The sequence below is a fragment of the Cetorhinus maximus genome, chromosome 10 (genome assembly GCF_964194155.1).
Source record: "Cetorhinus maximus chromosome 10, sCetMax3.hap1.1, whole genome shotgun sequence".
Taxonomy (NCBI): Eukaryota; Metazoa; Chordata; class Chondrichthyes; order Lamniformes; family Cetorhinidae; genus Cetorhinus; species Cetorhinus maximus.
In genome coordinates, this window is record NC_135888.1 from 23,771,111 (window position 1) to 23,793,362 (window position 22,252).

Here is a 22,252-nt window from a genome sequence, read left to right on the forward strand (position 1 = left end):
TTGCATTACCATAGCACCTTTCATGACCTCAGAATGTCCCAAACTACTTCAGAGCCAATGAAATGTAGTTGCTGTTGTAATAATGTAGCAAATGCGGCAGCCAATTTACGCACAGAAAACTCCCACAAACAGCAATGTGATAATCACCAGATAATCTGTTTTAGTGATGTTGGTTAAGCAATAATTACCAGCCAGGACATCTTGGCAACCTCCCCTGCTCATCTTCGAAATACTGACTAGAGAATCTTTTATGTCCACCTGAAAGGGCAGACTCAGCCTCGGTTCTGTGTCTCATCTGAGTGTTGGCACCTCTGACAGTGCAGCACTCCCACCATCGCCAATTCCACGATTGACCACATGGCAATTGTTCATATGATCAGTCACATGACAGTGGCCATGTGATGATGGGTTAGTAAAACTTGGGTCCCCCTGTATTTGTGTGTCAGTGCACCCACAGAACCAGGTTCGACCAGTGCCTGCGTACTCAAGTGGGGAGACGGGAAAATGGGGAACAAAATTGTGCCCCCAGGTCATCAGCAGAATGAGATACCTCTCATTTCAAACAGTATACCTGTGGCAATTTCAGACAGGATTCTTGAATTACTGATTTTAAAAAAAATATGTATTTTAAGTTTGTATATTTAGTGTCGATCATTCATACTGAAAGTCAACAATTATATCTAAACACAATTAGAACAAAGTTGTATAGACTGTCAATTGTCAAAATTAATTACTTCCACAATAGCATTTTCTAAATGAATCTGGCTTTGATGGAAGTAATGCTGCAGCTGGATAATGCTCTAGATGCTTTCAGCTGTGTCCCTAACCTAGCAGAATGGAGAGTGTGTTACCTTTTTTTAATTATTCATTCATGGGCAGTAGGAATGGGAGTTATTTGACGCATTGATTTACTCTGATTATTTCTGAAACTGATCATCCCTGTTACTTGGGCTTTGCTGTGAAATGGTCTCTGACGTGCTATTTCCCTTCACTCAGTGCAAGCCAGCAGATGCTATTTATTTCTCTGATCTGTTCTTTCCCTGGGTCTGCCAGACACCCCTGGGGCAAGATGCACCATTGAAAGCCTGCGTGCCCGCCAGCTGCCCGGTTTCAGAGTCTGATTTCACTTTAAGTGGGCAGCGCCCGTGATCCCGTAAGCACAAGTCAGGCATCTTCCTTTGAAAAGGCCAACATCGACCAATCTTAACTCAACCATCCCATTTCGCCCATCACCCCCTGTGCTCGCTGGCCTAGATTGGCTCCTGGTCATGCAATGCCTCAACTTTAAAATCCTCAAGCTTGTTTTCAAATCCCTCCATGGCCTCACCCACTCCCTACCTCTGTAATCTCCTCCAGCCCTGCAACCCTCTGAGATCTCTGCGCTCCTCTAATTCAGGCCTCTTGAGCATGCCGGATTTTAATCGCTCCACCATTGGTGGCCGTACCTTTAGCTGCCTGGGTCCCAAACTCTGGAAGTCCCTTTCCAGAATTGAGTCAGTCATGTCTCTGTTGGTAGCACTCTCACCCTTGATTCATAAGGCTCCGGGTTCAAGTTCCACTCCAGGGACAGAATTTTTCCCTTGGCGGGCGGGCTCAGTGGGGGTGGGCAGGAGGCTGACCATCGCCCGCGATCGGGACCGGACCGTGATTTCACGCTGGTGGACCAATTAAGCGTGAAATGCAAGTGGCAGCACTGAGCGCTGCCTGTGCGGGCGGGGGAAGGAGGGTGAGGGGGGGGCAAACACGAATTTTGTGCATGCGTGCGAGTGAGCGCTGCATAATCTCCCTGAGGCAGCTCCCTGCCTTAGGGAGGTGAAGCGTTTTTAAAAAAGAAAATGAAGAAAATAAAAATGTAATGAAACGTGCCCCCTCATGCAACTATGTCACATGAGCAAAGACATGTTATTAATTGAATTTTAAAACTTTTATTTTATTATTGTTTGCTTTTGGAAACCTCATCCCACCGTGGATGAAGCTTCCAAAACAAACCTTTCCGCCAGCGAAAAATTTAATTTTATTGATTATTTAATGGCCTTAACAGGCTTTTTAATTGTCGACATGTACGCTGCTGACTTTGGTGTGTGCCCGCTGACCGAACTATCGCGCGACTGCGCGTTGGCATCGGCAAGCTCGGCCGACGTCAACGCCCATCATTTCACGCTCGAGTGGGTCGGGCGCGTGCCCGCCCACCGAGCGAAAATTCCTGCCCCAGGACTTGAGCACAAAAATCAAGGCTGATGCTCCAGTGCAGTACCGAGGGAATGCTGCACAGCTGAAGGTGCACTTTCGGATGGGATGTTAACTTGAGGTCCCGGCGGCCCTCTCAGGTGGACATAAAAGATCCCATGGCACTACTTTGAAGGAGGGCTGGGGAGTTCTCCCCAGTGTTCTGGCCAATATTTATCCCTCAATCAACATCACAAAGAACAGATGATCATGTTGCTGTTTTTGGGCTCTTGCTGTGCAGAAATTTGTTGCTGTGTTTCCTACACTACAGCAGTGACTACACTTCAAAAGTACTTCATTGGCTGTAAAGAGCTTTGGGACGTCCTGAGGTGTGATAGGAATCCAAGTCTGTTTCCATCAAATCAGGGTAGCAAACATTCAGCTTGCTTTCCAATTGACTGTGGGTAGGTGGTGGTTTGGGAAGATGGATGTCTAAGGTGACCAACGGCAGGAGAGTGGGCGAGCGGGGCAGTTGGACGGGGGGGGAATTCATGTGATGAAATATCTAGGAATACATCCGGATAGGGTTGGAAGCCCTGGGTTGTGGCAGGTTTTGGATGCCAGTGGGTCAATAGGATTGACTGTGTCTCAGCATTCACTTTAACTCCTTTCTGTTGCAGTGTCAGGCTCTTTGACCCCGCGGTACCCCAGCAGTAAGGATCTGCTCTCTTCAGCCTCCGCACCCGGCTTCCCCTGGGACACGTTACAGAATGTGTACGATTTCTGCCATCTCTCCTCTAGCTTTCCATCCCCCCTCCTGATGGGCACGACTGATCTGTATGGCTCCCGGATTTCAAGCCCGGTGGAAGTTGACCAGCCCATCGACTACAGCACCCATTACACCTCAGAATCCAACTCTTACAACTGCATCAAGTGTAACAAGGTAACTGCAGTGGGGAGCAATTCAAAAAAGGAGAGATCAGGTGCTCTCCCCACCCTCCACCACCCACCCCAACACCCCCCCACCTAACCCACCCCACTGCACCCACCCAATTTGTACAAGTTCCAATCCCAGCCTGTTTCTGGGACTTGGAGCCCACAAGGTCAATTGGTGGTGGTTCAGTAGCACTTTTACCTCCCAGACGTGGGTTCAAGTCCCACTCCAGAGACATGAACACATAATGAGGCTACTAAGGGTGTGCTGCACTGTTGGAAGTGCCATCGTTCAGGTGAGATGTGAAACTGAAGGCCCTATTAGGGTGGATGTAAAAGACCCCATGGCTCTATTTTGAAGAGGCGGAGGAGAGTTCTCCCCGGTGTCCTGGCCAATATTTATTTTGCATCAATATCACAAAAAAAGATGCTCCGGTTAATATGTTTGTGGGATCTTGCTTTGCACAAATTGGCTGCTGCATTTCCAACAGTGGCTACAGTACAAAAAGTGTTCCATTGGCTGTAAATGTTTTGGGATGTCCTGAAAGAGGCTATAAAAAAAACAAATCTTTCTTTATAAGGTGGCTGGGAATTTTCTGAAAGAAAAATAAATCTTACCTCACCTCTGGGGCTTCCTGGTATCTCCTTGGTTTGGTCGCCATCACCAGTTAGACTCACAGGGGCCCATCAGCAGGCTGGTCCAGCTCGCCTCGTTTGGGATACATACCTCCATACTTACACCAGGTCCCACTGGGATCTAAGAATGGAAATGGGATGAGAATGGGAACATGTACAATCTCTGCCATTGAAGTGATGTGGAAACACAGTCAGAGATCCTTAATTCACTGGGAAAGGCCTCTTGAGACCCGCGCATTAAAAGGCCCGCTTCTCCCAACAGGTCTTCTCCACAGCCCACGGCCTGGAGGTCCATGTCAGGAGGTCACACAGCGGGATGCGACCCTTCGCCTGTGATCTGTGTGGGAAAACGTTTGGTCACGCAGTCAGCCTGGAGCAGCACATGAACATCCACTCACAGGTACCCGAGACCAGGCTTTGTGGTAACATCGCTGCCCCGTGTCGTTAAAATAACAGGCCCCAAAAACCCACCGGGTGCCGAAGGGAGCGACCCGTATCCCAGTGAGAGTCAGCACCTTCAGGAGAGGAGGGGGACCCAAACCCCAGTGAGAGTCAGCACCTTCAGTAGAGGATGGGGACCCGTACCCCAGTGAGAGTCAGCACCTTCAGTAGAGGAGGGGGACCTGTACCCCAGTGAGAGTCAGCACTTTCAGGAGGGGAGGGGGACCCCATACCCCAGTGAGAGTCAGCACCTTCAGGAGAGGAGGGGGACCCGTACCCCAGTGAGAGTCAGCACCTTCAGGAGAGGAGGGGACCCCATACCCCAGTGAGAGTCAGCACCTTCAGGAGAGGAGGGGGACCTGAACCCCAGTGAGAGTCAGCACCTTCAGGAGAGGAGGGGGACCTGGACCCCAGTGAGAGTCAGCACCTTCAGGAGAGGAGGGGGACCTGGACCCCAGTGAGAGTCAGCACCTTCAGGAGAGGAGGGGGACCTGGACCCCAGTGAGAGTCAGCACCTTCAGGAGAGGAGGGGGACCCGTACCCCAGTGAGAGTCAGCACCTTCAGGAGAGGAGGGGACCCCATACCCCAGTGAGAGTCAGCACCTTCAAGAGAGGAGAGGACCCCGTACCCCAGTGAGAGTCAGCACTTTCAGGAGAGGAGGGGGACCCCATACCCCAGTGAGAGTCAGCACCTTCAGGAGAGGAGGGGACCGCATACCCCAGTGAGAGTCAGCACCTTCAGGAGAGGAGGGGGACCCGTACTCCAGTGAGAGTCAGCACCTTCAGGAGAGGAGGGGGACCCGTACCCCAGTGAGAGTCAGCACCTTCAGGAGAGGAGGGGGAACCTGTACCCCAGTGAGAGTCAGCACCTTCAGGAGAGGAGGGGGACCCCGTACCCCAGTGAGAGTCAGCACCTTCAGGAGAGGAGAGAGAGAATTTGGGAAACGCTATTCTGATATTCTCACTTGAAGCTGCATGGTAAGCTTTATTGACCTAGTTTTATTTTTAAGGCTCAGGCTCAATCATGTTATTTTCTTTTGTAGGAAAGAATCTTTGAATGTAAAATGTGTGGGAAAAGCTTCAAGAGGTCGTCCACATTGTCCACCCACCTGCTGATTCACTCAGACACCCGGCCCTACCCCTGTCAGTACTGTGGAAAACGCTTCCACCAGAAGTCAGACATGAAGAAGCATACCTACATTCATACAGGTACATAGGAATATACCTACATTCATACAGGTACACAGGAATATACCTACATTCATACAGGTACATAGGAATATACCTACATTCATACAGGTACACAGGAATATACCTACATTCATACAGGTACACAGGAATATACCTACATTCATACAGGTACACAGGAATATACCTACATTCATACAGGTACACAGGAATATACCTACATTCATACAGGTACACAGGAATATACCTACATTCATACAGGTACATAGGAATATACCTACATTCATACAGGTACACAGGAATATACCTACATTCATACAGGTACACACGTATATACCTACATTCATACAGGTACACAGGAATATACCTACATTCATACAGGTACATAGGAATATACCTACATTCATACAGGTACACAGGAATATACCTACATTCATACAGGTACACAGGAATATACCTACATTCATACAGGTACACAGGAATATACCTACATTCATACAGGTACACAGGAATATACCTACATTCATACAGGTACACAGAAATATACCTACATTCATACAGGTACACAGGAATATACCTACATTCATACAGGTACACAGGAATATACCTACATTCATACAGGTACATAGGAATATACCTACATTCATACAGGTACACAGGAATATACCTACATTCATACAGGTACATAGGAATATACCTACATTCATACAGGTACACAGGAATATACCTACATTCATACAGGTACACAGGAATATACCTACATTCATACAGGTACACAGAAATATACCTACATTCATACAGGTACATAGGAATATGCCTACATTCATACTGGTACATAGGAATATACCTACATTCATACAGGTACATAGGAATATACCTACATTCATACAGGTACACAGGAATATACCTACATTCATACAGGTACACAGGAATATACCTACATTCATACAGGTACACAGAAATATACCTACATTCATACAGGTACATAGGAATATGCCTACATTCATACTGGTACATAGGAATATACCTACATTCATACAGGTACATAGGAATATACCTACATTCATACAGGTACATAGGAATATACCTACATTCATACAGGTACATAGGAATATACCTACATTCATACAGGTACATAGGAATATACCTACATTCATACAGGTACACAGGAATATACCTACATTCATACAGGTACATAGGAATATACCTACATTCATACAGGTACATAGGAATATACCTACATTCATACAGGTACACAGGAATATACCTACATTCATACAGGTACACACGTATATACCTACATTCATACAGGTACATAGGAATATACCTACATTCATACAGGTACACAGGAATATACCTACATTCATACAGGTACATAGGAATATACCTACATTCATACAGGTACATAGGAATATACCTACATTCATACAGGTACATAGGAATATACCTACATTCATACAGGTACATAGGAATATACCTACATTCATACAGGTACACAGGAATATACCTACATTCATACAGGTACAAAGGAATATACCTATATTCATACAGGTACACAGAAATATACCTACTTTCATACAGGTACATAGGAATATACTTACATTCATACAGGCACATAGGAATATACCTACATTCATACAGGTACAAAGGAATATACCTATTTTCATACAGTTACGTAGGAATATACCTACATTCATACAGGTACATAGGAATATACCTACATTCAAACAGGTACAAAGGAATATACCTACATTCACACAGGTACATAGGAATATGCCTATATTCACGTAGGAACACACACATTATTTACACAATATGATAATGACCAGATGATCTGTTTTCACAATATTGGCTGAGGGATAAACAATTCCTGGGACACCAGAGGAGAACTCTCCACTCTTCTTCAAAGTAGTGGCCATGAGATCTTTTGCATCCACCTGAGAGAACAGACATGGCCTCCGTTTAATACCTCATCTAAAAAACTGACCTCCTGACAGTGCAACGCTCTCTCAGTACTGACCCTCCTACATTGTGGCACTCCCTCAGTACTGACCCTCCGACAGTGCAGCGCTCCCTCTATACTGACCCTCCGACAGTTTGGCACTCCCTCAGTACTGACCCTCTGATAGTCCGGCACCCCCCCAGTACTTGACCTCTGACACTGCAGCGCTACCTCAGTACTGAACCTCCGACAGTGCAGCGCTCCCTCAGTAGTGACCCGCCAACAGTGTGGTGATCCTTCAGTATTGACCCTCCGACAGTGCAGTATTCCCTCAGTACTGACCCTCCGACAGCGCAGCAATCCCTCAGTACACACCCTCCGACACGCAGCGCTCCCTTAGTGCTGACCCTCTGACAGTACAGCAGTCCCTCAATACTGACCCTCCGACAGTGCAGTGTTCCCTCAGTACTGACCCTCCGACATTGCAGCACTCCCTCAGTACTAATCTTCTGACAGTACAGCACTCTCTCAGTACTGACTCTCTGACAGCGCAATGCTCCTTTAGTACTGACCCTCCGACAGTGCAGCACTCCCTCAGTACTGACCCTCCGACAGCGCAGTGCTCCTTTAGTACTGATCCTCTGACAGTGCAGCACTCCCTCAGTACTGATCCTCTGACAGTGCAGTACCCCCTCAGTACTGACCCTCTGACAATGCAGCACTCCCTCAGTACTGACCCTCCCACAGTGCAGCAGTCCCTCAGTACTGCACTGAAGTGTCATCCTGAATTATGTGGTGAAGCATCTGCAGTGGGGCTTAAGCCCATGACCTTCTGACCCAGAGGTGAGAGTGCTGCGCTGCAAATTTGGTATAAAACTTTGATGACACACATAGTTCAAGAGGCCTTGGGATAACCTCCTGCCTTGAAAATGTTACTGATACCAGGTCATACGCTTCACTCCCCACCTTGGTGTCAGCTGTAGCCCAATGGAAGCATTCGGTTAATCTGAAGGTTGTGGGTTCAAGTCCCACTCCAGACACCTGAACACAAAATCCAAGTTGACACTCTCAGTGCAGTACTGAAGGAGTTCTGCACTCTCAGGGGATCTGGCTGTTATTTGTATGTTAGTTGTCTTTAGTTGCATGTTTCTGGTGGACATTAACTGGGAATTCATTTGTATCCCTCTAAATAGACACAGAGTGAAACGGCTCTGGGTTTTGGAGGTGCGTGTTTGTATCTTCGTGAATAAAAGCTTACCAAGGTGATTGGTCTCTGGTTCTAAACTTCACCGTCTTGGCTTTTTGGAACATAACTGCCTTATTCGGTGAGATATTATACCAAGGTGCCACCTATCTTCTAAGTCAACGTAAAATGTAAAAGATCCCGTGGCCACGTACTTTGAAGAAAATCAGGGAGGTTGTCCCCTGTGTTCTCGCCCAACATTTATCCCTCGAGAGTGATTAATAAAACGGATTACCTGGTCATTATGCCATTGCTGTTTGTGGGAGCTTTCTGTGTGCAAATTGGCTGTGGCGTTTCCTACATTCCAAGAGTGGCTGCACTTCAAAGAAAGATTTAATTGGCTGTAAAGCATGTCGGGGCGTCCTGAGGTTATAAAGGGCGCTACAGAAATGCAAGCTCTTTTTGTTAGCTTTTCTTTTCTTTTATATTTTGTTTCCAGGCGAGAAGCCCCACAAGTGCCAGGTGTGTGGGAAGTCGTTCAGTCAGAGCTCCAACCTCATCACCCACAGCCGCAAACATTCTGGCTTCAAACCTTTTGGCTGTGAGCTGTGCACCAAAGGCTTCCAGCGCAAGGTGGATCTCCGGCGTCACCGTGAGACCCAGCATGGCATGAAGGGTTAAGAGCTGACAGTGATCCAAAACTTGCGGTGGTGAGGGGTGGGGGGGTGGGTGGGTGGGGGGGTTAGAAGTGCAGGATGCTCTCCGGCCAGCCAACAATGACCGTTCTGGAATGACCAACAGCCTCCACCTCACCCACCCCTCCACACAAAAACTACCAGCTGGACGGAGAGATTCAAGTGGAGAATCTCGGTTATTAAACTGAGCGAAAATGGACCACACCAGGAAGCAACATCTGACCCTTCTTTGCTCTCTCCCTCCTTACCCCCTTCTGCCATCATTTCAGAGACAGCCCGTGTGTGATGTCTGAACGAACATTGCTGTAAGATCTTTAATCAGATCCCCCTTGATGGACAAGCCAGTTCATCTACCGAGCGATTTTCATCCTCTTCTTCAAATCTCTCTCAAGGGCAATTAGGGATGGGCAATGAATGATGGTCTAGCCAGCGATGCCCACATCACGTGAATGAATAAAAGGAATGGCCCCACACGCCTCCCTGCCTCAGTGACCTCCTCCAGCCCTACAACCCTCCAAGGTCTCTGCAATTCTCCACTTTCTGACCTCTTGTGCATCCCACAATCCCTTCGCCTCACCATTGGTGACCGTGCCTTCAGCGGTCTCAACCCTAAGCTTTGGAATTATCTCCTTAAACCACTCCACCTCTCTCTCCGCCTTTAAGGCACTCTTTAAAATCTACCTCTTGGACCAAGAGCAAGCCTTTAGTCATCTGTACTAATATTCTCTTATTTTGGTCAGTGTTAAATTTTCTCAGATTGCATCCCTGTGAAACACCTTGGGGTATTTTATTATCATAAAGGTTCTATATAAAGGCAAGTTTTTGTTGTTGCTGATTAGCTTGAATCAAACCAATCTAGAAAGTTCCAAGATTTGGATTCCCATCCTGTGTTGAATTGGTAGATCTCAGCTAATGACAGAGGGAAAGGGTCTAGGGCAGGGCGTGGAGCCGGTGGTTCGTGGTGTGTGAGTTACAATTGACCTCAGTGCCACTGGCTTTGGGGTTGGGGGCAGGGTGAATCAGCTGGGGTTCCTGCTCTCTGACACCATCCAGTGACCTGTGAGGCATTGTGCAATCTGCACCATCTAACATTTGTCCACTTTAGGGGAGACAGTGTTGTATGGCAAACCCACTCAACTAGTCATCCAGAGGCCCAGGCTAATGCTCTGGGGTCATGGGTTCAAATCCCACCATGGCAACTGGTGGAATTTGAATTCAATTAATAAAACTTGGAATTATTTTTTATTCGTTTGTGGGATGTGGGCGTCGCTGGCTAGGCCAGCGTTTATTGCATCCATAATTGCCCTTGTTCAGAGGCCATTTAAGTGTCAACCACATTGCTGTGGGTCTGGAGTCATATGTAGGCCAGGCCAGGTAAAGACAGCAGATCTCCTTCACTAAAGGACATTAGTGAACCAGATGGGTTTTTACGACAATCAGCAATAGTTTCATGGTTATCATCAGGCTTTCAGATTTCCAGATTTTTATAGAATTCAAATTTCACCATCTGCCATGGTGGGATTCGAACCCAGGTCCCCAGAGCATTACCCTGTCTCCGTAATGGTGACCATGAAACTTATCATTGATTGTTGTAAAAACCTATCTGGTTCACTAATGCCCACTTTAGAGAAGGAAATCTGCCATCCTTACCTGGTCTGGCCTACATGTGACTCCAGACCCACAGCAATGTGGTTGACTCTTAACTGCCCTCTGAAATGCCTAGCAAGCCACTCAGTTCAAGGGAAATTAGGGATGGGCAACAAATGCTGACCTTGCCACACATGCCCATATCCCATGGAAGAATAAAGAAAAAAATCTTAAAAACAGGCTATTCAGCCCAACTGGTCCATGCTGGTGTTTATGCCACCCATAAGCCTCCTCCCTCCTTACTTCATCTCACTCTATCACCCTATCCTTCTATTCCCGTCTCCCCCATGTGTTTATTCAGCTTCCCCTTAAATGCATTTATACTATTCACCTCATCCACTCCCCACTCCCTCTGGTAAAGAGTTCTGAGTTCTCACCACACTCTGAGTAAAATTTCTCCTGAATTCTCGATTGGATTTATCAGTGGCTGTCTTATATTTATGGCTCCCAGTTTGATCTCCGCCATGAGTGGAAACGCCCTCTCTATGTCAACATTATCATTAGAGAAAAGAGCTCCAACCAGTTAATGCTTTCCTGATAGTTATAACCTCTCAGTTCTGATATCATCCTTGAAAATTCTGTTTAATCATTGGTATTTTTTCCTAAGTGTAGTTTGTCAGTGTCTTGGTGAAAGCATTCTGCGCTGAATTATTTGGACTGTTCTAGTCGATCATGTAATGGGGAATGAAGATCACCAACAATATTTCACCAGCATTGGGGGCGGTTCCCAAGAATCAGAAAACAATGCAGCATGGGAGGAGGCCATTCGTCCAACCATGCCTGTGCCAGCTCTTTGAAAAGCCTATCCAGTTAATCCCACTCACCTCTTGCTTTCCCCATATTCCAGCAATTTATTTCCCCTTCAATATTCCCCTTTGAAAGTTACTATTGGATCTGCTTCCTGGCGGTGCATTCTAGATTGCAACAACTCACCGCATATAAAAAAATTCTACTCATCTCCTCCTTATGTTTATCTTCAATCCGTGTCCTCTGATTTCTGACTCTCCCATCGCTGGCAACAGTTTCTCCATGTTTACTCCATCAAAGCCCCTCATGGAAACTTGGGGATGGTGGGCTGTAACCTACTGGAGTTGCTCAGTGGACTCTCTCCCCACCACCCCTGCCCCACCCCCCCAATTTGACATCCAATGCCAAGAGTCCTGGACAATTGGACCTCCAGAAATATCAAAATGAGGTCTAGCCCCATTAGCTGACTCGACTGCAGTTGCACAGGGACCCTTTATGACAGGCACTGAAGGGGAGGCCCCAATTTAGGTGCTTTCTAATTTCCCCTGACATTCTGTTCAATTGTCTCAGCAGTTGTAGCCCTTTCATAGCTGTTGGTCTCTGAAACCCCACTGGAGCTCCCTGGGCTGACTAAGCACCAGGAAATGGAGCGAACCAAGCTGAGCTGGTGTTAAGGAGCAAGGTCAGCTTGTTTGTGCCTGGGTGTGGCAGAGGGCCTGACCTGCTCCAGGCCCTAGCATGACCCTGGCAAGGACTGGTTTACCAACTTCCCCCAGTTCTCCTACCTCACCACCCCCCCCCTCCCCCCCACCCCCTAGTATGACTCTGGGCCTGAGCTGGTGGGAGAATGGCCTAGAGGTTGTGACAGTGAGGAAGCGGGATGAAGGAATACGCTCAGGATCGTACAAGTTCCCCTCCAAGCCACTCACCATCCTGACTTGGAAATATATTGCCATTCTTTCACTGTCGCTGTGTCAAAATCCTGGAACTCGCTTCCTAACAGCACTGTGGGTGTACCTACACCACATGGACTGCAGCGGGTCAAGAAGGCAGCTCACCGCCGCCTTCTCAAGGACAATAAGGGATGGACAATAAATGCTGGCTTAGCCAGCGAAACCCGCATCCCATGAACAAATAAATAAGAAAAACAGAAACTAGACCTTTCGCCCTCCACAAGTGTGTCTGGCGCAGGAGTTACCAACCCTCCAGAATTGCCCTGGCAAATCCAGGAGTTAACGATGAATCTCCAGGACGTGGCTGAAAGCGACACCCAGGAGAAAACTCATTGGGGACATCGAAAAAAAATTGTGTTTTTAGAAAATTGTCTTGAAAACTTTTGTTTATCAGTTATAAAGACATCGGACATGGGAAGTAAAGGCTCTTTATTGACAGTCGAGGATCATCCAATGGGGCGCCTGAAAAGTCCACTGCCATTCTGATTGGCTGTGGGAAGGCGGGACACTGTGAAGATGGACATCTTGGGCAGCCAATGGCAGGAATGTGGGGATGGCGGTTGGAGACGATGAAACTTCCAGGAAAATGTCCAATTGGAGTTGGTAATCCCTTGTGCGGTATGACAAGGGTTCTTTAATTGTTGCCCCTATTTCTGTTGATAGAATCAGATGAAGTTTATCGAGAATAAAATCTTGCCTAGTTAGCCAGCTTTTTGTCAGTCGAGTTCTTTTCCTCATCTTTATTCTTAAGATGTTAGTTTTCCTGACCTATCCCGGGCATTATTGCAGCGTAACCCCTGACTTGTGAATCAACCGGCTAGATGGAAGGAGGCTTTTAGGCAGGTGTCAGCTGTGGCTCAAGGGGTAGCTCTCTTACCTCTGAGTTCAAGTCTCACTCCAGGGCCTGAGCACAAAAATCAAGGCTGACACTCTAGTGCAGTACTGAGGGAGTGCTGCACTGTCAGAGGTGCTTTCTTTTCAGATGAAAGCAAGGCCCCACCTGCCTGCTTGGGTGGATGTAAAAGATGCCATGACACAATAAAAGAGCAAGGGAGTTCTCCCTGGACAATATTTATTCCTCAATCAGCATCACAAAAACAGATTACTATCACATTGTTGTTTGTGGGATCTTGCAGTGTGCAAAATTGGCTGCCACGTTTCCTACATTACAACAGTCACTATACTTCAAAAGTGCTTCATTGGCTGTAAAGTGCTTTGGGATGGTCCAGTGGTTGCTATAGAAATGCAATTTTTCTTTTGTTAAAAGGTGGGGTCCCAATAACAAGTGGGAATCTCAGCCACTGGTTGGGGTGTGGTGACTGATCTCAGTAACTGAGCACGAGGGAGAGGAAAAATCAACCAGGGCTCCTGCTTCAGGTCTGCTAGAACATGCAAGCGTGCACATCAGTTCAGGAGTTTAAAGGTCTACAGTGATACAGGAATGTGAGGGAGTATAGGAGTATACAATATTACAGATGTGCATTGCTCCAGGTGTGAGCTGGTATGGATGTGCAGTGGTACAGGTGAGCTGTCCATGGACAGAGTCAACACACAGTAATGAAGCTAGCATGGAAGGAGTTAAATCTTCATATTACTGCCAACTGGGAAAGGCATGTGATGGGATTTTACCTGCAGCTACAGGCAGATTTGCCTGTGACCTTTACCCTCCGCCGTCCATAAGTGCACCCACCCCACCTTGCACCCCACCCTCCCTACACCAATCAGCTGCTTAGAGAGGGAAGAGATCCCGAAAAGCTGAGCAGGTTACTTATTTGACAAGCAAATTGGCTCTGGTGTTGAGGGAGTTGATAGTTGTGAAGGAGTCAAAATTTCAGTACAGGACAGGCATTGAGCTTCAGCCCGAGTCAAATCAGGTAGTTTAAAAAATAACCTAAATCAGTATGGGAGCCTCTGGCTGAGAGTTGAACAGGTTCTGGGAGCTCTGGTGCCGACTATGCAAATAGCTGAGTCACTTGCTCCATTGTATATGATGACGGAATCTTTAACAAGCAGATTCTGATAAGTCACTGCTGGCCTCTAGGTCATGCTGTCAATGTGAAGATGGCACTATCCCTGTTGGATAAATGTGTTGGACAAATACTGAACTGTGCATTGACCAGATTAGTAAGTCATGGTATCGGCTGCCACTGGGTGGGTAGCAGCCTCTGAGTTGGAAGGTTGTGAGTTTGAATTCCCCATTAGACACTTGAACACAAAAATCTGGGCTGACCCTCCAGTGCACAAGGTTGTTGAGGTGCTGACCCTCCAGTGCAGAGTGCCGTTGAGGTGCTGACCCTCCAGTGCAGAGTGCTGTTGAGGTGCTGACCCTCCAGTGCAGAGTGCCGTTGAGGTGCTGACCCTGCAGTGCAGAGTGCTGTTGAGCTCGTGCTGTTTTCAGATGAGATGCTAAACGTGATAATGATGTGATTGTTCAGAGTCAGCATGGATTTATGAAAGAGAAATCATGTTTGACAAACCTGTTGGTGTTTTTTGGGGATGCAACCCAGGGAGAACCAGTGGGTGTGGTGTATTTGGATTTTCAGAAGGTTTTTGACAAGGTCAAGAGGTTAGTAAACAAAATTAGAGCACATGGGATTAAGGGTAAGGTACTGGCATGGATTGAGAACTGATTAAGAGACAGAGAAAAGAGAGTAGGAATAAATAGGTAATTCTCAGGATGGCAGGCTGTTACTAGTGGGGTACTGCAAGGATCAGTGCTGGGGCCACAGCTGTTCATAATCTACATGAATGATTTGGATGTGGGGACCAAATGTAATATTTTCAAATTTGCTGATGACACAAAACTAGGTGGGAAAGTAAACAGTCAGGAGGGTTCAAGGGGATTTGGACAGGCTGAGTGAGTGGGTAAGAACATGGCAGATGGAATATAATGTGAATGAGTGTGAAGCTATTCACTTTGATAGGAAAAACAGAACAGCAGAGTATTTCTTAAACAGTGAGAGACTGAGAAGTGTTGATGTCCAAAGGTACCTGGGTGTCCTTGTTCATGAGTCACTTAAAACCTAGCAGGTGTAGCAAGTAATTAGGAAGGCAAATTGTATGTTGGCCTTTATCGCAAGGGGATTTGAGTACAGGAGTAAAGTTGTCGCTGCATTTGTATAGCACCTTGGTGAGACCTCACTTAGAGTATTGTATGCAGTTTAGGTCTCCTTATCTAAGGAAGGATATACTTGCCATAGATGGAGTGCACCGGAGGTTCATCAGATTAATCCTTAGGATGGCGGGATTGTTTTATGAGGAGAGATTGAGGAAACTGGGCCTGTATTCTCTAGAGTTTAGAAGAATGAGAGGTGATCACATTGAAATTTACAAAATTCTTACAGGGTGTGACAGGGTAGATGTGGATAGGATGTTCCCCCTGGCTGGTGAGTCTAGAACCAGGGGACACAGTCTCAGAATAAGGGGCAAGCCATTTAAGACTGAGATGAGGAGGAATTTCTTCACTCTGAGGGTAATGAATCTTTGGAATTCTCTACCCCAGAGGGCTGAGGAAGCTTAATCATTGAGCATGATCAAGACTGAGATCAATAGATTCCTGGAGACTAATGACATCAAGGGATATGGGGATAGTGGGGGAGAATGGAGTAGATGGGTGGTGGAGTGGGCTCGATGGGCCGAGTGGCCTACTTCTGCTCCTATGTTCCTCAACCATGGTCCTGTTTGTCCTCTCCGGTGTGCATAAAAGAGTCCATTTTGAAGAAGAGCAGGGAAGTTCACTCCCGTGCCCTGGTAAATATTTAACCCTCAACCAACATCATTAAAATAGATAAAAGAAAAATACTGCAGATACTGGAAATCTGAAATAAAAGCAGTAAGTGTTGGAAATACTCAGCAGGTCAGACAGCATTCGTGGAGAGGGAAACAGAGTTAATGTTTCGAGTTGAATGTGAGTCCACTAAGACAGATTATCTGCTCACTCTCTGATTGTTGTAGGTGGGAGCTTGCTGTGAGCAAACTGATTGCTGCTTTTCCTACATTACAACAGTGGCTATACTTCAAAAAGTACTTCATTGGCTGTAACATGCTTTGGGCCATCCTGAGATGGTGAAAAGTCATGTAGAAATGCGAGAGTTTCTCGGGAGGAGACTTGAACTGGCAGATCTATGAAAGGGTTTGGCAGCGGCACTGAATGTATCTCACCCACTACCCAGTATAGTACTGAGGCATTGAAGCCAGGATACTCCCAGGTTCTGTATAAATGTAAGTCTTTCTTGTCTTTCTTTATTTAAGGGCTGAAACACAGTAAACACAGCAGGGCCAAACATGCAAATGAGCCAGAACTATGGATACGGAAGTTGAGTGACTGGTTTTGTCGATCAGGATATAATTAAGTTCATTGGGTGCCACACAAGTGCTGATCGCAGCCAACTGTATGAAAATAAAACACAAAGTGGTGATCCTGATTTCTGATAATTGGTCAAACGCATCATGGTTTTGTACCTCCACAAATCAGAGAGCTGCCACGTACAATAGCCCACAGTGTCATGTGAAAATTACTCATTCCCAGCAAATAGCGATGGAAGGCTTCACATTCAACACTCCACCTATTTGCAGTTTTATTTCCATTTGGGTAACCTCAGAGCAAAGACAAAACCTCATAGTTCCGAACGACAACAAGGGTGGAAAGATTGTAAGAAGGGAAGAACTTGCATTTCTATAGCGCCTTTCACCACTTCAGGATGTCTTACAGCGCTTCTCAATTAATGAAGCACTTTTTGGAGTGTAGTCACTACTGTTATGTAGGAAACACAGCTGCCAATTTGCATATAGCAAGATCCCACAGGCAGCAATGTGATAATTCTCTGTTTTTTGTTTAATCTTATCGACCCTGGGCTTGTTTCTGCTTCTGTGGCTAAGGTGCAAAAAATAATCAAAAAGAGCTGAATTATACCTTAAATTAAGAGGACCAATTGCATAAATTAAGCTTGTATTCCCTTGAGTATGGAAGATTCAGAGGGGTGATTTAATTCAGATGTTTAAATAATATTGGGATCTGATAGGGTAGATAGAGAGAAACTATTTCCTCTGGTGGGGGTCGAGTCCAGGACAAGGGGGCAGAACCTCAAAATTCAAGCCAGGCCGTTCAGGGGTGATGTCAGGAGGCAATTCTTCACACACAGGGGAGTGGAAATCTGGAAATCCCTCCAAAAAGCTGGGGGTTATTTCAAAGGTTGATTGATAGATTTTTTTTTGAGCAAGGGTATTAAGGAACAGAGAGCAAAGGTAGATAAATGGATTTGAAATACAGATCAGCCATGATACAAATGAATGGTGGAATAGGTTTCATGGGCTGAATGGCCTCGTTCAGTTCTTTAGACTTGACTTCTAAAGCGTCTTTAACAATTTCGGGACATCCAAAAACAGTTTACAGCCAATGAGGTACTTCTTTGAACTGTGGTCACTGTTGTCATGTAGGAACGTGGCTGCCAGTTTATGCACAGCAAGATCCCAGAAACAGCAATCCAATAATTAACAAATAATTTGCTTTAGTGATTTTGGTTGAGAGACAAGTATTGGCCCAGGACACTGGGGGGAACTCCCAGTCCCTTCTTCAAAATAGTGACCACAAACCTTTTCCTTCCGCCAGAGAGAGGGCAGATGGAGCCTCAGTTTAATGGCTCTTCCGAAAGACCGTGCCTGCGACAGCGAAGCACTCCCTCAGTACTGTCCCTTGGTTATATGCACAGTTCTCTGGGATTGGACTTAAATCCACAAACGTCTGGCTCAGAGGTGAGAGAGTGCCACCCCACTGAGTCACAGCTGACAGCTGTACTGACAGGCTGAGGAGTGGGAACAGGGAGGAGCAGTGAGGGTGGAGAGTGGGGGACAAGGAGTGAGGAACACATGGAGCAGGAAGTGAGTAGCAAGAGTGGGAGCAGAGAAGGATTCTTGTGCTGTGAGCCACAGTTGGCTCCTTGTGGTAGGGACCCCTCCTGCTGCTTGTCATAAGATAAGAAACATTTTACAGACTGAGGTGAGGCCCAGGAGGACTTTGCATCTTTCTCATTTGTTAATCAAAGTTGAACTGACGACGGGATTGTTTTTCTTCCATTTTCAATGAACTCCTTTGATAAGCAAGAAGCTGTTTCAATTGGACACGTCGAGATTTCTTTAACACACCAGATTCCAGACAAGTTTAGTGTTGATCCTCTAGTCTCTCTCCAGTTTTCCCCTAGTTCTAGTGAAGGTACTGACTGACCTTGGGGCCAGCTCCCTGGGCACAAGAGATCTTTTCTTTCCTTCTCCCTGGGATTGGGAATGAGCACACCAATCAGGGATCTATGTGTGATTTTTATAAATATTCATTAGGTGTCAGTCACGGCTCAGTACATAACACTCTTGCCTGAGTCCAATGTTGTAGATTCAAGCCCAACTCCAGAATTTAATCACATAATCTAGGCGGACACAGCCAATGCAATACTGAGGGGTGTTGCACTGCTGGCGGTGCTCTCTGTTGGGTTAAACATTAAACTGAGACCCTGCCTGCTCTCTTGGTGGACGTAAAAGATCCTAAGGCCTCTAATAGCAGGGGAGTTCACCCCAGTATCCTGGCCAATATTAATCTTTCAACCAACATCAAAAACTGATTATCAGATCATTATTATCATTGCGGGAGCTTGCTGCACGCAAATTGGCTGCCCCATTTCCTACATTATAACAGTGGCTACGCTTCAAAAGTACTTCTTTGGCTGTAGAGTGCTTTGGCACGTCCTGAGGTCAGAAAAAGTGCTATTGAGATGCCAGTCCTTCCTTTCCTTTATTTCACTCCAGAAATGTGTCATCATTTCTTTAGCTCCTGTGACAAGAGTCATATTTATTTATCATTAATTGAGGAACCCAGGTGAAGGTCAATGGTACAGGAGAATATCAAGCTTGAATAATAGACATGGTGAGGCAGGCCTATATGAGGTGGATGTTACTCCACTAGGTTTGGATTTTGTCAGAGGAAACAAATCCTGAGGGAAGTGAGGCCATCTTATATCCAACATCTTAAGATCACCTTCCGTGGTGGCAATAACCTCACCAATCCCCTACACAAACCCCCACAGGCTGTCCTAGCGCCCTTAGTTACAGAAATTGGCTCCTCCCTATCTCTGTAAATTCTACCAACCTTGAAACCTTACAACCCTCAAAGGTCCCTGTGCTCCTCCAGTTATGGCCTCTTGCACATCGCCAATTTTTATCCACCATTGGCGGCTGTGTCTTCAGTTGCCTGGGCCCTAAGCTCCGGAATTCCCTCCCTAAACCCCTCCACCTCTCTTTCCTCCTTTAAGACGCTCCTGCCTCTTTGACCAAGCTTTTGGTCACCTGTCCTAATGTCCTCTTGTGTGGCTCAGTATCAGATCTTTGTCTGATTTACGCTCCTGTGGAGCATGATGGGATATTTTACAACATTAAAGGTGCTCTATAAATGCAAGTTGTCGTCCTGAATCTGAAATGGGAATGTTCATGTTGAGGATTTGAGGATCAACGTTGAGTCACACTGAGAACTTCCTCACAAATCAGGGACTTTTTGAGGGAAGGGTAGAACATAAGCAGGAGTAAGAGGAGGCCATTCAGCCCCTCAAGTCTGCTCCACCATTCAATAAGACCATGGCTGATCTTCTACCTCAAGTGCACCCATCTCCATATCCTCCATTTTCTCACAATCCAAATATCTATTGACCCCTGTCTTAAATATACTCAATGTCTGAGCATCCACAGTTTATTTTATTCATTCATGGGATGTGGGCATTACTGGCTAGGCCAGCATTTATTGACAATCCCTAATTTCCCTTGAGAACTGAGTGGCTTTCTAGGCCATTTCAGAGTCAACCACATTGCCATGGGTCTGGAATCACAGACCAGGTAAGGGCAGCAGATTTCCTTCCCTAAAGGAGTGAACCAGATGGTTTTTTACAACAATGGTTTCATGGTTATCATTAGACTTTTAATTCCAAATTTGTTGTTGAATTCAAATTCCATGGTGGGTTTTGAAGCTGGGTCCCCAGAGCATTAGGCTGGGTTCCTGGATTACAGATCTAGTGACAATACCATTATACCACCACCTCCCACCTCTGGAGTAGAGAATTCCAGAGATCAACCCTCTGAGTGAAGAAAATTCTCCTCATCTCTGTCCTAAATGGTCGACTCCTTAAGCTGAGTCTTATGTTCTAGATGCTCCAGCTGGGGGAAGCAGCCTCTCAGCATCAACCTCGTCAAGCCCTAGAAGAATCTTAAATGTTTCAACACGATCACCTCCCATTCTTCTAAACCAGAGAACATAGGCCCAGTTTACTCAATCTCTTCTTGTAGGACAATCGCTTCAGTCTAGGAATCACTCTCATTGTGGGGGAAGGGTAGCTGGGAGCCGATGTTTTGAAGTGTGGGTCACCAATCAGATGTAACCAGCAGTTCTCTGCACTGTTGACAGGCAATTGAATGTGCTTTGGCAACGATCGTCAAAACGTCTCTATCTTTGCGGTGAAAGCCACTTCTCCTCCCACACACATGACTCGAGAGGGCTGACAGTTGACAGTGAGGTGATGTCTGATAAAACTATCTGACACAAGCGGCGCCTTCCCCTGCCTTCAGCTGCTCTCTCCCTCACAGAGCCCGGCCTGCAATGCAGATCAAACCCAGTGACTTTAGTGCAGGGTGTTTCTGAATCTCATCATACTCTGATTGTTTCAATTTGAATTAGCAACTGTCGCCTTGAGCTCTGGGCAACGCACCTCAGGAAAGATATGTTGGCCTTGGAGGAGATGCAGGGGAATTAATTCACCTGAATTTTACCGGGGCTTAAATAATTGTCGGGCATGTTGCACTTGTATAGTTTACCCTTCAGTACAGAAGATTAAAGATGATCATCGAGGTGCTTCAAATGGTAAAGCGATTTGATAGGGTAGATATGGATTTACTCTGGTTGTGGAGGGGGGGGAGTCCAGAACAAGGGGGCAGGACCTTAAAATTAAAGCCAGGAGTTCAAGGGTGATGTCAGAGGAAGCACTTCTTCAAACAAGGGGAGTGGAATTCTGCAATTGTTGCCCCCAAAAAGCTGGAGGTCAATTTCAAGGCTAGGGTCAATTGATTTTTGTTGGTTAAGGATAAGCATCAAGGGATATGGAACAAAGGTAGGTAGAAGGAGTTGCGGACAGATCAGCCATGACCTAATGGAATGGCAGAGCAGGACCGAAGGCCTAGCTTCTCCTGTTCCTATGATTGGAAGTTTGTGCAGCTGCAAAATCCAGGAACCAATTCAGAAAAGGACCCCCAATTAGCTGCCTATATCTCTTGCCCACATGCAGATCTTCTTTTACTATTCGTTCATGGGATGTGGGCGTCACTGGCTGGGCCAGCATTTATTGCCCATTCCTAATTGCCCTTAAGAAGCTGGTGGTGAGCTGCCTTCTTGAACCGCTGCAGTCCATGCGGTGTAGTAACAGTGCTGTTAGGAAGAGTTCCATGCAATTAGTTCAGGTTCTTGCTTGATTGGAAAACTCTTTAGGGTCGATTTTAACCCTGTGGAAACTGAGCTGCTCAGCATTCTTTTTCTTCATTCATGGGATGTGGGCATCGCTGGCTAAGCCAGCATTTATTGTCCATGCCTAACTGCCCCTGAGAAGATGTCGGTGAGCTGCCTTCTTGAACTTGGGCAGTCCTTGTGCTGTAGGTAGACCCACAGTGCTGTTGGGAAGGGAATTCCAGGATTTTGAACTTT

At 46.3% G+C, this 22,252-nt stretch overlaps 1 protein-coding gene across 3 annotated transcripts in view; it reads left to right on the forward strand.

The window, feature by feature from the left end:
• gfi1b (growth factor independent 1B transcription repressor) overlaps positions 1-10,002 on the forward strand; it is a 33,839-nt gene extending 23,837 nt beyond the window's left edge. For 2 of the 3 annotated variants that reach the window (XM_078550196.1, XM_078550195.1), the window contains 4 exons: positions 2,847-3,109; positions 3,998-4,135; positions 5,220-5,385; positions 8,989-10,002. In XM_078550196.1, coding sequence (XP_078406322.1) covers positions 2,847-3,109; positions 3,998-4,135; positions 5,220-5,385; positions 8,989-9,170 — 749 coding nt within the window. In that variant the 3' untranslated portion in view covers positions 9,171-10,002. The remainder of the gene's footprint in view (positions 1-2,846; positions 3,110-3,997; positions 4,136-5,219; positions 5,386-8,988) is intronic. The other variant, XM_078550197.1, reaches the window with a different exon arrangement.
• Positions 10,003-22,252: the final 12,250 nt, after the last annotated feature.